The following is a 17,508-nucleotide window of genomic DNA, read 5'->3' on the forward strand; positions in this document are numbered from 1 at the left end:
TCTTAAACCTTCTCCTTGGAGATGACTGAAAATCCTCCAGTTACTTTCCTACATGAAACAGGTTTGTCAGAGACTGAGTGCCAATAAAATATATTGAAAACAAAAAGGTAGGAACAAGACCTTACAACTCACCCAAAATTTGGGGGGAAAATTATGGTACATATTAGAATAGGGAGAAAAGAAGTGTATATTTACTGTTAACACTGACCATTACACTACCTTAGAATCCTGAAGAACAAAGCTCTTACATTATGCATAATGTTCTAGCTGAATTCTTGTCTGGAGATGTGAAGGAGTATTTTGAATGAAGGTGAAGGACAAGAACATAAAATGCCTTTCAGTAGATTAGACGGCATTATAAAGAGCAGATCTTTAGTTATTCAGAAGCGTGTTATTGCACTCTGAATTCAGTGAATCCATCTTGCCCACACATCTATTTCCATACATCTCTAAGCAAAGAACAGGTAGGCCAAAGAAATAAGATAATGGGTACTTGTTAAGCAGTATAATTCAATAAGAAGTCTGTCGTTGGCCAGGAGCATGAGAATTGTCCTTTGATCATGAGTGTCTGACACTACGGTAGAAAAGAAATTATTTTCAAATTTGGTTTTTATTTTTTCAAAGTTACGTATATTCATGTGGTTTAAGGGATCAAATGGTCCTACAAGACTTTTCTGGAAAAAAGTAGCAATCTCCTCCTGGCCCCCTTCCTCTGCTTTCTTTTTTCTTGGTCCCCAGAGGTAACAGCATCCAACTCACAGCTGTTTCTTTTGTATTAACCACCATATAACCAAATACCAGGCATTTAGGGCTACTTCTCTATATTTATGTTTAGGTGCTACTGGTTTGCAACTATGGAAGAATTTAGGTCCCTTTCACAGATTTTTCTGACCCCTTCAACCCACTACCACCATACACATGAATGCTTTCCATTCCCCCATCTTCCCCAAATCACTGCATCAGAAGTCTGATTAGATCAATATTCAGTATTCACATCGTCATGATTATGTAATATATTTTGATTACTTTTGTTTTCCTGCCCAACTTTTTGTTTTCTCTGGATTTAATAATTGTGTCATATTTTTGTTTTGTTTTGTTTTCTTAGTTCTCTACGTACTAGTTACCAGTCAACCCCCAAAGTCTCTCCCAATTATCTAAGTATGCTTTCAAAGTATTCAGTTACTTGAGATATTCAACTGTTTTTAGTTCCATCCTTTTGGAGACTTCTTTCCTGGAGTCTCCTCAGGGACCTCCCCCATTGTGGACTGGTTATTCTCTGCAATTGGTTTACTGCTATCGTTCTGGGCTATCCGCTCACCATCATCCTGGAGGCTGCCTTCACCTCTTCTGAGTCGGTGCCCCTGTTTCTTGGCTACTTGGTTTACTAGCTCTTTTGGTAGAGCACTTCCTTTAGAAGCATCCTGAGAATGAGTGCATGTGGGATACATACTTTGAGAGCTTACAGTTGGAAATGTTTTTATCATGTCTTTACACTTAATCGGTACATTATATTAGCATATAATTCTAGATTGGAAATCATTTCCTTTCAGTGTTAAAAGCATTGCTCCTTTGACTTCTAACTTACAGGATTGTTGTTGTGAAACCTAAAGCCATTCCGATCCCTGACCCTTCATATGTGACTTTTTTTTTAACCCCCTTTTCCATGCCAATAGGACCTTTTCTTAGTGGTGTTCTAAGATTTCATGATGTGCATTGGTACGGTTCTATTTTCATGTATTGTTGTGAGTATTGGATTGGCTCTTTCAAACTGGACACATATGTCTTTTGATTTGGGGAATTTTAATGATCTATTTGTTGATAATTTCAAGCCCTCTTTTTCCTGTATTCTCTTTCTCTATAGCTTCTATTAGTCAGGCATTGAAGTGACTCTTGGACTGATCATCTGAGTTTTCTTATCTCTTCTCACATTTTTCATTTCTGTTCTTTTGCTCTGCTATGTGGACTATTTACTCAATTTTATTCTCTAAATCTTCTATTGATGTTTTTAAGGCAACATTGATTCTACTACCATATTTTAAAGTCCAAATTTCTAAAAGCTTATTCTTGTTCTGTGTTACTCTTTTTAAAAAATAGTATTCTGTTTTTGCTTCATGGATGTTTCATATCTGTGAGGATATTAATTATATACATATTAGATATATAAAATATATATGTATGAAAATAAATTATTTGTATATAATTTTAGAAAATATATACTAAACTCTCTGCACAGTCTTTTCCCTCCAGTTTACTTTCCTTCTGTTTACTCATTCAATCACTGAATTTTATGTCTGGTGACCCTTGATTGCCTGCTTATATTTAAGAAACAGGCACTCACGAAAAAGCTCATCGGCAGCTACGTGCACTTGCACCAGGTTCTCATCATCTGGTTTGACCATTCGCTGAGAAATTTGTTTGCCAATATCTTTTGTTCTTTCCTTTCGGGTTGCTCAGACTCTCCAGAGAAAAATCTTATAATTTCCTGCCTGGAGGAAATAAACCTGGCTGCCAGCATTCTGTGAACTGAGTAGAGAGTGCTCAGACTGAACCTCAATATTTTGTATGAGTGGTAGGCAGTATAACAGCTCCCTAAAGATGTCCGTATCCTAATGCTCAGAACCTGTAAATATGTACCTTATGTGGCAAAAGAAACCCAGTAGATGTGATTAAGTTAAGGATCTTGAGACAGGAAGATTATTTTAGATAATCCAACGTCATCTTCAGCCTCATCTTATACCACTGTCCTCTCCCTCTTACCTTGCAGAGTGACTTGTATACGGTCACCCCTCAATACATATTTGTTGAATAAGTGGATTGATCAACAAATATATTAGAAAGAAGAAGGGATACATTTTAAAATATATCATTTTAAGGACCGTGATCTTATTTTCAAGTTTTCCTACTGGGTCAGGTTAGAAAACTGCTATGAACCCAATGGCTTGATAAATGTTTACTTTTGACTTTGGAGCCAAAGGACTGGTTTGAGAAAGGGAGAGAGAATCTAGATGGAAGAGGAGGTAAGGAGGTCATCTGTTTTCCAGCTAATGAGCTGGGCAGTGTCAGGGAGAGGAGGTGGCTGCACTGAGGCTAATATACCTTCAATCAAACAATGTATACCTAGATCCTAGCACAGTGGCTGGCACAAAAAGATACTCAATAAATATTTGTTGAATTGATGAAAAAAAATGGCCTTCCTACTTTACCACATGCCCTCCAAGCTACAAGTAACCCTTTATGATTTCCTGCTTAACGTTGCCCTTGAAGATCACTTCTGCCCAGTTTTAGCTCTATGTTTTGAAAGAGGAAAAGTCAACATGCTATTTGTCTATGGTTCGGTCAAGTCATACTATTTTAAGGACAACTATCCTAAGTCCAATTTAGAAGAGGCCCATTTATTATTCCACTTCATAAGTATTCCACTGCACATTCACAAAGACTATGTCCTTTCAAAGTCATTAGAGATCTCATATCTTAAATCTAATGTAATTGCCGAAAAAGGAGCTTGTTCTAAGAAAGAACAAAGAATTGAGCTACAGTTGAATAGGGATGGCAATGCAAATATATTGTTGAGCATTTTCTGCTGTGGTTCACTTGGCTCCAAGGGCAGACAGCACAGTAAGCACTTGCATAAAAAAATGAAGCTTATCTTGCTGGACCGAAAGAAGGTACCCGAGTTCACAGGGCCCCAGGAGCTTGGCAAAGGGTGGTCTGGCAGAGTTTTGACACGCTATTATGGGATAAGATTGTGGGTAACTGGAAAACCCCTTTCTGGCATATAAAAGATGTAATTATCTGGTAGTTCCTTGAAATTCTTCAGCTAGACTTATTTATTTAACCAGTGATGGCAAATTACCTCAGCTTCTATGCCGGCATGATACATCGGCAGTGGCTGCTAGAAGCCTATAATGATAAAAGTTCTGAGGAAATATTGGGGCTCATCAAGAAAGTGTTGTCATAGATTAGCAATGTCAGCTATGAGTTTTGGAATAGAGATTGGTGTCACGCCACATATTTAATATCCTTTCAGGCTTTTTTTTGGTCTTATTAAAATCTAAGTAATTATATCTAAAAATCCACATAATTTTCACATAAATTCTGTAAAGTAAGTACTGTTATAGTCTTCATTTTTTTTTTCGGATGAAGAAACTTAAGGTACAGACATATTGTTTCCAAAAGTATATTGCCAATTAGCGGTGGAACTTATATTTGAACACATGCCTCTCTAACTCCAGAGCCCCTCCAAGCTTTTAACAACCACATAATCTTCCCTAAGAATTCTAGAGTGCTGATATTTAATGCTGTTATCACTCATTTATACCCTAGAGTGAATGAGTTCCTTTCTATCCTTACCTAAGAGAGGAAAATATAAAAGATTAATAAGGTTGGCAGAGCTGAAGACAAACTACCTTCTTTACAATACTGTTTAAGACTGATTCTTAGTCTAAATATTGAAAACATGACTTAGTATATGACTAGTCAAGGAAATATGAATTATTCCTGGATTATTTAAGTACATCTGTACCATTTATATTTTGAGATCCAAACCAAGTACAAGTATTACTCTCAGATGAGATTTTTTTTTTTTTGCGGTACGCGGGCCTCTCACTGTTGTGGCCTCTCCCGTTGCGGAGCACAGGCTCCGGACGCGCAGGCTCAGCGGCCATGGCTCACGGGCCCAGCCGCTCCGCGGCATGTGGGATCTTCCCAGACCGGGGCACGAACCCGTGTCCCCTGCATCGGCAGGCGGACTCTCAAACACTCCGCCACCAGGGAAGCCCTCAGATGAGATTTTTCATCCTTTGAAATGTTTTATTCTAAAAGTAAGGATGTTAATCACTACGTCACGATGAGTTTCCAAATGCAGGTAATTGTACTTTGTTTTCCTTAAACATTTAAAGGTTGTTCTTTTAATGGGATGATCTCTCTATTTATGGAAACATATTACTATCACTTTCCCCGAATATTTATTTCTCTAATTAATTGTTAAAATCATTTGTAAATATGCGATTTACAGCATTCATGTAAAACAGTTTGGATTTTACCCAAAGGCAGGGAAAAATACAAACCCAAAAAATCTTCAAATATTTGTAGTTGGTGTTAGAAATGTCAGAGTATTGTTTGATTTCTTGCATGTTCTTTTACTTTTACAGAAAAATCTGTCATTGCTCAACCAATATTTGTTTTTGAAAAGAGAAAACAAACTTTTAAGGTAAGATCAAGTCACTTTTCTTTGATTTTTTTTTTTGAGGTATTTATTTATTTTGGCTGCGTTGGGTCTTCTTTGCTGTGCGCGGGCTTTCTCTAGTTGCAGTGAGCAGGGCCTACTCTTCGTTGCAGTGCGCGGGCTTCTCTGCGGTGGCTTCTCTTGTTGAGGAGCACCGGCTCTAGGCATGTGGGTTTCAGTAGTTGCAGCGCGTTGGCTCAGTAGTTGTGGCTCACAGGGTCTAGAGCGCAGGCTCAGTAGTTATGGTGCACGGGCTTAGTTGCTCCGCAGCTTGTGGGATCTTCTCGGAGCAGGGATTGAACCCGTGTCCCCTGCATTGGCAGGTGGATTCTTAACCACTGCACCACCAGGGAAGTCCCTCTTTGATTTTTATTTTGACAAGATTGTATTTCGAGAAGCTAGCTATACTAAATGATACCACTGCTGCATAAATTTATCCTCTGTTCTTCACTTAGAGGAGTAGTAACTCCAGCATATTTACATCATAGGGATTTACTGACAGCAATTTGGCTGAAATGGGAAGCCAGAGGCCTTATCTTGAAACTATGGATAACATGCCATTTTTACCAAATTATCTGGTTTTTTTTTTTGGAGTGACTGGGAAAGGGGAGGGGCTGAAGGAGATTAGGAGGGCTAAGGCTCATCATGTAGTCCCCACCACTGACCTAGCTTAAAACTGGATATAAAATAAGTTCTAAACTGCAATGTATGATTCAAAAGAAATCTTGAGGACTCTATTTGCTTTTTCAGCATCATACTAAAATCACTTGCCTTGAAAGACAAACGATAGCATTAGTAGCATTCTCACTTTAGCCTAACTAGTATTTTCTTGTTATTCATTCTTACTTATGGAGTAAGTTACCTAAGTAGTAGGGTAAGATACCTAGGTAAGTATCTTACCCTACTACCCACAAAACTAACTAAAGAAAAACTCAGCTCCTAGTGAGTAAAGGTGAGCAGCTTTTCCTAGCCTAGCTGAATAGACCTGGCTTCTGAGAATTCTCTTATAAAGTGACAGGGTGAAAGTCTGATTTGAAAACAGCAAACACTCAGCTCTCACTGGTAGCTTTGTTTCCTTCCAGAGACCTGCAGAAGACACCCTGTATGAAGCAGCAGAACATGGTAATGATTTGTATCCTGTATTTCAAAAGCAATCTTTATACAAAGAGATAAGTAGGCACGAGCATTTTGGCATGTGGCACAGACAATGTAAAATCGAATGGTTTTTCTTGTTTTTAAGCATGCAAGCAGACTGGCTCTTGTTTTGAAAGATGACATGTAGGTCTTTGAGAACACTGATGTTAACAACGCTAAAATCCCATGATTCTCCACTGCCTGTACTTCAACCTTCCAAAAGCATTCTCTATACAATCTCAGAATGTGTACGCAACTCCTTGCCAAGGCCACTTGTTTCTAATTGTTTCATAGTAGGATGATATGCCTATCGGTTTATAATCACCAAGTTATTAACCCCAATATCTAACACTGGGCTTCAGGAATTAACACATTGTCAAACGATGATATATCTAGAGAAAAGGAAATTCTGTTTCTCCTCTCATATCATGGATTGAGGCTAATTTGTTACTGCAATCAGTTTTACCCTTCACATTGAATTTCTTACAGAGTGTAATGATTCTTCAAGAAAGCGTGTCCGGTCTTCGTCTTTTACTTTGCATACTACAGATTCTCAGTCCCAAGGAGGTAGGTATAGCCTTGACTGTTGAGTGTTCACTGTTACGTTTACTCTGAGTGTGACACTACTAAGGGACTTTTCAAACACATAATGTTTAAAAATCTACCCATTGATAGTGTTTATAATATATTGTTGTATGAAGATAGCAGTTTATAAATGAATTGCACAGTGAGTTATTATTTAAAAATTCAATTGATCAACATTGGAAAAAAGACTGAAAGGATATAAACCACAGTGTTATCTTAGGTAATGGGATTACAAGTGATTTGGTTCCCTTGTCCATCCCCCCCACCCCCCACCCCCAGCCCACTCCACCCCCCCACTCCGACCTTTGTATTTTGCTGTGTTCACAAAGTTTCTGCATTAAGCATGTATTAGCTTTACAATTAGGAGAAACTGCTATTTCCTCCTAATTAAACTTCTACTTAAATAAACAGATGTCTGCTTTAAAAAAACACTTTATTCTAAGAACTTTATCATATGCTGTGTTTTGAATAAACCATTAACTTAGTTTACCTCTCTCCTACACTCAAAGCACTCTGGTGACTTCTTTTATGATAGATCACACTGCCCTCTGCTGCGTCATCCAGCTATTTATGTATATGTCTGTCTCCTCCACTGAGAGTTCCTTGAGGTCATCTTCACGCCTGATAGAGTGTCTAACACACGATGATCATGTAAATATTTACTGAATAATTCTCACCAGAGGCACTCTTTATTTTTAATCGATAAAAATACAAAGATTTTTCTAATCTGGTGATAAAGAAAATTTTCCAGAACAGCAAAAATCCAAATCAAAAGAAAAACAAAACTCACTTCCTTATTGACTCCAGTTTGCAATCTGCTTTTAGCGTCAACCTTGTCCCAGAAGCGACTAAGATCGTCATCCTTCACGGATCTCCCGACCTTCCCCCCTTCTGGGCCAGGTAATAAAGAACTTCTTAGAACCTCAAGCCTGACACTCTGACTTTTCCAAATCCATTCTTATTCATGACGAGCTTTCTTTTTCAGCTACTATAAAACTCTGACATTTTAGTGGCAAATAAAATAGGGGCCTTAGCAAAGTATGCATGGAAGACTACCTTCTGAATTCCAGCCCCACAAATCTAGACAGTATATCTGTTTATTTTTGGTAGAAAGTTTAAGCTTGATGACATTTTTTAGGATTTCATGTTTATGACAGTATTATTTTATGTAAGGTAGCCCTATAAAATACAGTAACTTGCTTTATTTTCCTTATTATTGTCCATCTGTACAGTTTATAATATATGCAGTACTCAAAATATACAACTATGTGTAGATTCTCAAAGTTTATGCTTTAAATTTATATTCTAAAGTTTAGAATATGATTCCTTTTGAATTTTTCACTAATTAAAACATTACCTCTTTTTATTTGAAATTTGTAGTACTTTGCTAAGTAAAACTATTTTCTCATAATAAAATATTTGAAATGGTTGAAACATGCTCTACATCAAGATTATGATTTGTAGTCTTGTATATTTTTGTTTCTACTGAACAACCAACTGCCTTTTCCGAGTTAAGCTTACCACAAGAAACAGAAAATACCAACTATTCACTTCCTTTTAGCGGATTCTACCCAGGAACCACAGAGTTTTCAAACTAATGAATTTATATTCTTATTAACAATTCCAAGCGTGACTGAGCAACAATATGGTCAGACACCTTTCACATACAGAAGAGACAGGTTCTAGTTCAATTAGCTCCATCTATATGTGCCTGGCAAGTTACGGACATTAAGAGGAATAGGGGTCTTAATCCCAGAGGATTTGTTTTATTGTATTTGTGCATAAAGTAAAGGGATGGCTTTAAATTATCTGGAAGACTGCTTCAATTCATTTTCTAAAAATCAGACACACATACAAAAAGAATGAATAAAAAAACCACTGATATTACCAAGCACATCCCATTTTATGTTGTGCAGAATCTTGGCGCTGTTGGAATGGAGACAAATAGTACAATTTTAAATGGCCCATTCAGTGTTACTTTTTAATAATAAAGATCATAAAAACCATGTAATTGAACTTTGAATTAGAGAAGCTATTCTACCCCAACATTTATAATACTTCGAAGAAGCAATCCTTATTCTTTTCTCATCTCCTTTAATCCAACACTCAAAGGTTGCTATTTCTGCAATTTGCAACCAAAAGGTGATCTCTGAGATGTGTAGTACAGACATACCTCGTTTTAGTGAACTTCACAGATATTGCATTTTTTACAAATTGAAAGTTTGTGGCAACCATACCTCAAGGAAGTCTATGGGTGCCACTTTTCCAACAGCATTTGCTTGCCTTGGGCCTCTGTGTCATATTTTGGTAATTCTCACAATATTTCAAACATTTTCATTATTATTATACCTGTTATGGTGATCTGTGATCAGTGATCTTAGATGTTACTACTGTAATAGTAATTTTGGGGGGGCACTTAAACCACGACCATATAAGTCATGATGGCCAACTTAATAAATGTGCATGTTGACTGCTCCACCAACCAGCCTGCTCCCCCATCCCTCTCCCTCTTCTCAGGCCTCCCTATTTCCTGAGATACAGCAATATTGAAATTAGGCCAGTTAATAACCTTATAGTGGCCTCTAAGTGTTTGAGTGAAAGGAAGAGTCAGATGTCTCTCACTTTAATTCAAAAGTTAGAAATGATTAAGTTTAGTGAGAAAGGCATGTCTAAAGCCAAGATAGGCCAAAAACTAGGCCTCTTGCACCAAACGGTTAGCAAATATGTGACTGTGAAGGAAAAGTTCCTGAAGGAAATTGAAAGTGCTACTCCACTGAACACATGAATGATAAGAAAGTGAAACAGACTTATTGCTGATATGGAGAAAGTTCTAGTGGTCTGGAGAGAAGATCAAACCAGCCGCAATATTCCTTCAAGCCAAAGCTTAATCAAGAACAAGGCCCTGACTCTTTCCAGTTCTGTAAAGGCTGAGAGAGTTGAGGAAGCTGCAAAAGAAAAGTCTGAAGCCAGCAGATGTTGGTTCATGAGGTTGTAGGAAAGAAGCCATCTCCATAACCTAAGTGTGCAAGGTGAAGCAGCAAGTGCTGATGCAGAAGCTGCAGCAAGTTATCCAGAAGATCTAGCCCATATCATTAATGAAGGTGGCTATGCTAAACAACAGATTTTCAGTGTAGATGAAACAGCCTTATACTGGAAGAAGATGCCATCTAGGACTTTTCATAGCTAGAGAGGAGAAGTCAATGCCTGGCCTCAAAGTTTCAAAGGACAGGCTGACAATCTTGTTAGGGGTTAATGCAGCTGGAGACTTTAAATAGAAGCCAGTACTTATTTAGCATTCTGAAAATTTAGGGCCCTTAAGAATTATGATGAATCTACTCTGCCTGTGTCCTATAAATGGGACAACAAAGCCTGGATGATGGCACACCTCTTTACAACATGGTTTGCTGAATATTTTAAGCCCACTGTTGTGACCTACTGCTCAGAAAAAGATTCCTTTCAAAATATTCCTGTTCAGTGACAATATATCTGGTCACTCAAGAGCTCTGACGGAGATGTAAAACAAGATTAATGTCATTCATGCCTGCTAACACAACATCCACTTTTCACACCATGGATCAAGGAGTCATTTTGACATTCAAGTCTTATTATTTAAGAAGTACATTTTGTAAGGCTATAGCTGCCATAGGTAGTGATTCCTCTGATGGATCTGGACAAAGGCATTTGCAAACCTTCTGGAAAGGATTCACCATTCTAGCTGCCATTAAGAACATTTGTAATTCATGGGAAGAGGTCAAAATATCAACATTCACAGGAGTTTGGAAGAAGCTGATTCCAACCCTAATGGATGACTTTGAGGGGTTCCAGACTTCAGTGGAGGAAATAAGTACAGATGTGGTAGAAATAGCAAGAGAACTAGAATTAGACGTGGAGCCTGAAGATGTAGCTGAATTGCTGCAATCTGATGATAAAACTTGAACAGATGAGGAGTTGCTTCTCATGGATGAGCAAAGAAAGTGGTTTCCTGCTCATCTAGTCCTGGTGAAGATGCTGCAAAGGTTGTTGAAATGACAATAAAGGATTTAGAATAAACTTAGTTGGGGGTTTGAGGGGACTGACTCCAATTTTGAAAGAAGTTCTGTGAGTAAAATGTTATCAAACAGCATTGTATGCTACAGAGAAATCATTCGTGAAAGGAAAAGTCAACTGATGCTGCAAACTTCATTGTTGTCTTATGTTAAGACATTGCCACGGTCACCCCAGCCTTCAGCAACCACCAGCCTGATCAGTCAGCAGCCATAGACACTGAGGCAAGACCCTCCACCAGCCAAAAGATTATGACTCTCTGAAGGCTCACATGATGGTTAGCATTTTTTTAGCAATAAAGTATTTTTAAATTAAGATAGGTATATTGTTTTTCATAGCAATAAAGTATTTTTAAATTAAGATACATATATTGCTATTGCACACTTAACAGACTACAGTATAGTGTAAATGTAACTTTTATATGCACTGGGAAACCAAAGAATTTGTGTGACTCACTTTATTGTGATACTCATTTTATTGCAGTGGTCTGGATCCCAATCAGCAATATCTCTTTGGTATGCCTACAATTCTGTTCTTGCAGCCAAGACCACAGTCTTATGCCATCAATTCACTTCACAGAAAAATGGCCTAGAATAATGGTCATCTTTACTTCTCTCTTCGGGTATCATTAAAGAGTGCGGAAGGGGCAGAATTTGCTAACAGTTTTATAATATTCTATAAGAAATATATACTAATGCACACAGATGGTTCACTACCAATTCAGAGTTTATAATCTGTAGAATTTCTCTCAGTATTCAATTTCATGATTCTAAAGAAAACTCTCTATTTCACTTGCGACCTAATTTTCACTTATTTTTCTGAGTAAAAAGACTGTAGCGAAACTCACCTTGCCATCACACTTTTTTAGCAGAATCAGCGCTCTCATGAGCACCGCCTATTACTCTGTTAGTGCCAACAGCGACATCTACTGGTGAGTTCAGTGCAAGACCGTTAAAACAGTAGAAACTGACTATAGGTTTAAAAATTTTTGTAAACATGTTTTTTACAGTGAAGAAAAACAATGTTTTTATGACATCAACTTTTGTGCAAAGGAATGTTGATATGAACAGTGCAGAACAAGGTATGTAGCTTCTCTTTATTACAAGAACCTCAGAAATTTTGTTTTACCATCCATATCTTAATCTCTGTGTGTGTGTATGGTGGTATGGTGGTTGAGTGACAAAACATGAAGGAAAGCATTTGGTAAGCTAAGTCCCATGATCAAAATGAATAGTTACTGGGTTAAAAGTAGGCAGGAAGAAAGTACCAGGCAGCTCACTGGCTATTTTGACTTTGATTAGTTAACATTAACCCCTCGTTTAATCATGACTTTAGAAAAGTAGCATTAAATTAGTAAAAAAATAGAGAGGAAAAGTATTTCACTGAAGATATATTGACCCTTTCATTCTGTTCTTTTAAGGTCCTGTGAAACATTCTGAACATGTTCTAAGACCTGCTATCTTGCAGCCACCTCAAGCTCAAAAGTGTATAAAAGTAAGAAAAGCATTTGGACACGATGTGCTGGAATCCTGCAAGAGTAGAGAAAAAAACAAAAACAAGGTAAGAAAACCTCCTATTGTAGGAATGACCTCAATTCCCCATCCTTCTTTTGGTAGATTGTTGTGGGCCCCCATATCCGGAATTAGGGGCTGCCTGACCTTTGTTCTGTTGCTGAAGCAGCTACCAGGCTGGAAAAACAGCTGGACAAGATAGCCAAAAGCCCTCAGTAACCTTATTAAACTTGTCCTCTTAAACTGGAGGTTGCTCCCGGGAACAAGTCTTGCGTTATCTCCTAAGCTGTAAAGCTGAGTCCTGTGTAGTGGGGACCTTTGAGGGTCTTGTCCTGGTGCATTGATCCCATGTGAGAATAAGGGAGCAATGCGGTGGCAGGGGCCAGGAGTCAGATGTCAAAAAAAGGAAAGGGATTTTTTTTGTATCTTCAACTGGTGGACATGCTAGTGTGGCTTCCCTTCCAGGCCCACCTTCATGGAAACAGGAGTAACGAACTACCTCCACAGTGTAATTGGGAGGGCTTGGGAAGCCTCTGGAGATAGAAACAAATTCTCTCTTCCAACTGAATCACTTGCTGTGGGCCTTTCTAAGGAGATATTCATTTTACTCAGGCCATGCAGATATGGGCTTGGGGATATTCTGTTGCTATAGTTCTATCTGTGTCTTCCAGAAGCAGACACTTGAGAGGAAGGGAACACAGGATCAACAGGGTGGAATTTGAGAGTTATTCCATCAGTCATTTGCTTCCAGCTAAACTACTGAGGGTTGATCACCTGGTTTTGGTTTTTTTCCCAGACTGAACATGAGGACAGTGACACATGCAAGTGTTAAAATACCAATCATTTAATCAATTCAGTGAAAATAATCCAATTGGTACTAATCCTACCTTTACTGCTATCTAACTGTGTTTTCATTGACACATTTAAGTGTTAAAATACCTATCATTTAATCAATTCAGTGAAAATAATCCGATTGGTACTAATCCTACCTTTACTGCTATCTAACTGTGTTTGCATTCTTAGACAAAGCACCCAACCTTCTCTTTTTTATCAGTGAAGTGAGGGAGTTGAACTTGGTCAGCATTTACCACCTTTTTTTTTTTTTTTTTGCGGTACGCGGGCCTCTCACTGTTGTGGCCTCTCCCGTTGCGGAGCACAGGCTCCGGACGCGCAGGCTCAGCGGCCATGGCTCACGGGCCTAGCCGCTCCGCGGCATGTGGGATCTTCCCAGACCGGGGCATGAACCCATGTTCCCTGCATCGGCAGGCGGACTCTCAATCACTGCGCCCCCAGGGAAGCCCTACCATCATTTTTATATTTCCAAATCTTTTTCTTTGTTAAGACATGATTTAATGAGACCCATTATGAATTTTAAAAATCATTTCATCATTTATGCATGATATATGATGTGACTTTTAGGTATAACATATTTTAAATTTCAAATCAGTATTTTATTAAACATTTTCACTTAAATATAATCATCACTATATTACATAAATTCTTTACCTATTTAAGGAGTGATACATGTTGTTTAATTTGTTTTAAAGTATGTAAGAAAAAGTATTATGTGTTAACTACTTTCTAAAATGTTATTACATTGCTTTTGATTTTGGAATGGCATGTTCTATAAATTATAGATTAAAATTTTTATTGCACATTATGTCAAAAGTTGATCAATATTTATTTTTGCCATGATTTTTTGAAATCCTGCATTGCATGTATTTAAAATAAAATTTGTAACAAAATAAAAATAAAGGGGGCTTCCCTGGTGGTGCAGTGGTTGAGAGTCCGCCTGCTGGTGCAGGGGACGCGGGTTCGCGCCCCGGTCCGGGAGGATCCCACATGCCGCGGAGCGGCTAGGCCTGTGAGCCATGGCCGCTGAGCCTGCGCGTCCGGAGCCTGTGCTCCGCAACGGGAGAGGCCACAACAGTGAGAGGCCCGCATAATGCAAAAATAAATAAATAAATAAAAATAAAGCATAAGATAAATTTTCAGGCTATTGTTTATAAGCATTTCTTCTTGAATAACTTAGTAAGGGCATAAATAGAACTTATTCCTAATAAGTGAAAAGCCTAATTGGATATGCCCATCATTGAATTTTCTCCATTGAATGATGATTTTTGAAGATCTAAAGACAAACTATATATAAGATGCTATGTCAAATGGATAATATGAACCTGCTGTATAAGAAAATAAAATAAAATTAAAAAATTAAAAAAAAAAGATGCTATGTCAGAATTCTGACACAATGTTATAATTTATAGATCTAGTAAGAATTATCTGTAGGTGAATTTTATAGAACACTTATTTTTATGATCTTTATTAACTTGTATATCAAAATTAGAGCAATTTTCATTCATCCTGTCATTAGTTTTGGTCACTTATTGCATGTAATTCAAATAATATATGCCTAATAACAACTATCTCAACCAACATAGAGTTAAAAACTACCATTTTGGCTGAGATAAATCATCTGAGTGACTGAGTCAATAAGCATGGACTTTGATCTTTGCTAACCAACGGCACATACTCTCTTGACACGTATTTCTCAGCTCTCAAATTCTGTTACAAAGGGAAAAATACTCAAAATTATTTTTATTGATTGATATAAAGTTAAAGTGGAAACAGACCCCATTTACCTTTAAAGATAGGAAGTCCCTGCAACATCTTTGAAAATCCCTGGTGGAGGAAGGGATGTGTCCACAAAACACTGAGGACACTAGAGTAGATAACAGATAGGGGCTCCTTCCAGATCAAAACCTGCTCACTCCTTCATTTATACATTAATGCAGGTAAGGTGCATATGTATATACTTATCAGATGGAGTAACTAACTGATTTAGTTACCAGTCGGAAGTTTCTAGAGGAAGAGATGGAGTTTTCTCTCACACTGGGTGGCCATGATGGTGAAGCTCTTAGGGTGTTTCCAGGGATTAAATAGTCCTGAAAGATATTTACTAATCTAGAAATGAGAATTAACTCCACTTGGCTAAAGGGGTAAAAGTAACAAAAGGAGGTGGGATTTCTGAATGTTCGCGCTCAGTCTGGTGTCAGGCAGACCCAGGCTCGAATATCAGTCCCCTTTCCTTGTTGCCCAGGCCTGCCCCCATTATTTAAGCTTGTTAGGTCAGTTTACTTACCTGTAAAATGTGTTTAATAGAATACAAAGTGTATAGAGTTGTTCTGAGGAGCGTATGAAATAATGTATATAAAATGTTTAGGGTAGTACTTGAACAAAGTAAGTTTTTAACACATTTATATATCTAGTAAGGCAGTTTAAATGAACTTTTTGATGGATTTTTTTCTTTCAGATTTCTGAGGAGAACTCCTATTTGCTAAGTGAAAATTTACCAAGTGCCAGAATTTCAGTCCAGCTGTCTACTAACCAGAATTTTTTAGGTCCTCCATCAGTAGGGTAAGTTAGTGATGGGGAAACAGGTGGTGTTCTTTCATTCTTGCTTTCTTTTATCATTATAACCATTTCCGGGAAAAAAGTTTCTGACATTGTACAGATAAAATGCCAAGATTTCTGTTTGAAAGGAGATTTTATAAATATACAAATTTAAAATGTTTTTTAAAACATCTCTAATATTTAAATATTATCATATTGATACTGGATCATCTCTATTGTCTTGTTGACTTGGGTAAGTATGTTTCAAATAGGTACAGCTAAATTTTTATTTAGTTAGGCATTAATTATTGGCTAATAGATTAGCCTTTCCATGGCATTCTTTCTTTCCCCTCTTTTAAATTATTGCTGGCATTATTATTTATTAACATAGGTTGGATAGACAACAAAGAAAGCAGTAGAAATATGCAAAGTGAAAGTTAATATTTCCTAGCATCACCAGTGATGAGGGCATGTTTGATCTGAGAGAAGATTACAACTAGCCGTGGACATTCTGGACTCGCGATTAGGGCCCACGCAGGTACCTCAGCCCCTACCTACTGTGCACATTGGGGATGTAATAGGGATCCCGGAGTCCATCTGTCAACAAACAGAGGGCTGCATGTCTTTGAGTTTCTCATTATGCAAAACACTAAAAAAAAGTTTCTGGGAGGGAAAAACCAAATTAAACCACTGCACACTCAAGTATAACTGAGAAGATAGATTGGCTTTGCTTTTGCCCTGAGATCTTGGATCGCTAAAAGCATTGGCCAGTTGGGGAAAAGGAGAGTGGAGACTGGAGACTGGAGACGAGTCAGTGCTGGAAAAGCAAAAAGATAAGGGCTGGGCAGCTCCCCTGTTGATCACACAGCCCGTTTGGACTGGTCTTGGCCAGTGCTGTAACAGCCGTCAAATATTTTGAATAGCATGCCTGGAAGTACCTATCTCAATTTTTCCTTCATTTCTTATTAACTTCAGATAAACAAAAGTTAGCAGATGTTTTTATGCTTTACATATATCTATTCAATCATCTGATTATTTCATGTGCTAAGGTTTAAAATGGCTATATTCACTGCTACTATATTTAAAATAGCAAATGCTTATTTCTTTTCCTTAGATGTCAACCAAATGAAGATAAGTATTCTTTTAAAAGTTGCAGTTCTGATTTCGTTTTTGGAGAAAACATGGTAGAAAGAGTTTTGGTAAGATTTTGGCAAATGTTTCTATTATTATATAGATAGCTGTCACTTCAAATTTCTGAAGGCAAATTAATTAAGACAATGTTAAATTGGAGCATACTTTTTAACTCCTGAGTTCAAAGGCACATTTCCTGTCTTTAACTGGAAAGGTTCTCCTGGGAAGCAAGTTCTAGTTGTTAAAATAATAGACAAGAACCACAGAGGAAGGGAATTGTATAATTATAACATTATTACTGATAAGAAATACTAAATACTTCTTTGACTTGCATTAAACCAGAGGTACCCAAGGAAATCCCAGAACTGTCTGCAATAGTTAGATAAACTCAACTGGTCATGATATTTTAATACAGTTTTTCAATAGCATTTTTTATAACAAGATGCATTTAAAATCATTTGCCAAATTTTTCTCATTAACCACAACTTC

At 37.5% G+C, this 17,508-nt stretch overlaps 1 protein-coding gene across 5 annotated transcripts in view; it reads left to right on the plus strand.

Moving 5' to 3' along the window:
• Positions 1–17,508, plus strand: part of RANBP3L (RAN binding protein 3 like) — a 47,325-nt gene that overhangs the window by 17,476 nt on the left and 12,341 nt on the right. Inside the window, exons 2-9 of one of the 5 annotated variants that reach the window (XM_082835134.1) lie at positions 5,151–5,209; positions 6,307–6,346; positions 6,848–6,925; positions 7,769–7,843; positions 11,997–12,068; positions 12,408–12,547; positions 15,809–15,912; positions 17,003–17,087. In XM_082835134.1, the coding sequence (XP_082691260.1) occupies positions 5,151–5,209; positions 6,307–6,346; positions 6,848–6,925; positions 7,769–7,843; positions 11,997–12,068; positions 12,408–12,547; positions 15,809–15,912; positions 17,003–17,087 (653 nt within the window). The remainder of the gene's footprint in view (positions 1–5,150; positions 5,210–6,306; positions 6,347–6,847; positions 6,926–7,768; positions 7,844–11,996; positions 12,069–12,407; positions 12,548–15,808; positions 15,913–17,002; positions 17,088–17,508) is intronic. The other 4 variants (XM_082835136.1, XM_082835135.1, XM_082835138.1 and 1 more) reach the window with 4 other exon arrangements.

The sequence above is a fragment of the Leucopleurus acutus genome, assembly GCF_964270905.1.
Source record: "Leucopleurus acutus genome assembly, chromosome: 3".
Lineage (NCBI taxonomy): Eukaryota > Metazoa > Chordata > Mammalia > Artiodactyla > Delphinidae > Leucopleurus > Leucopleurus acutus.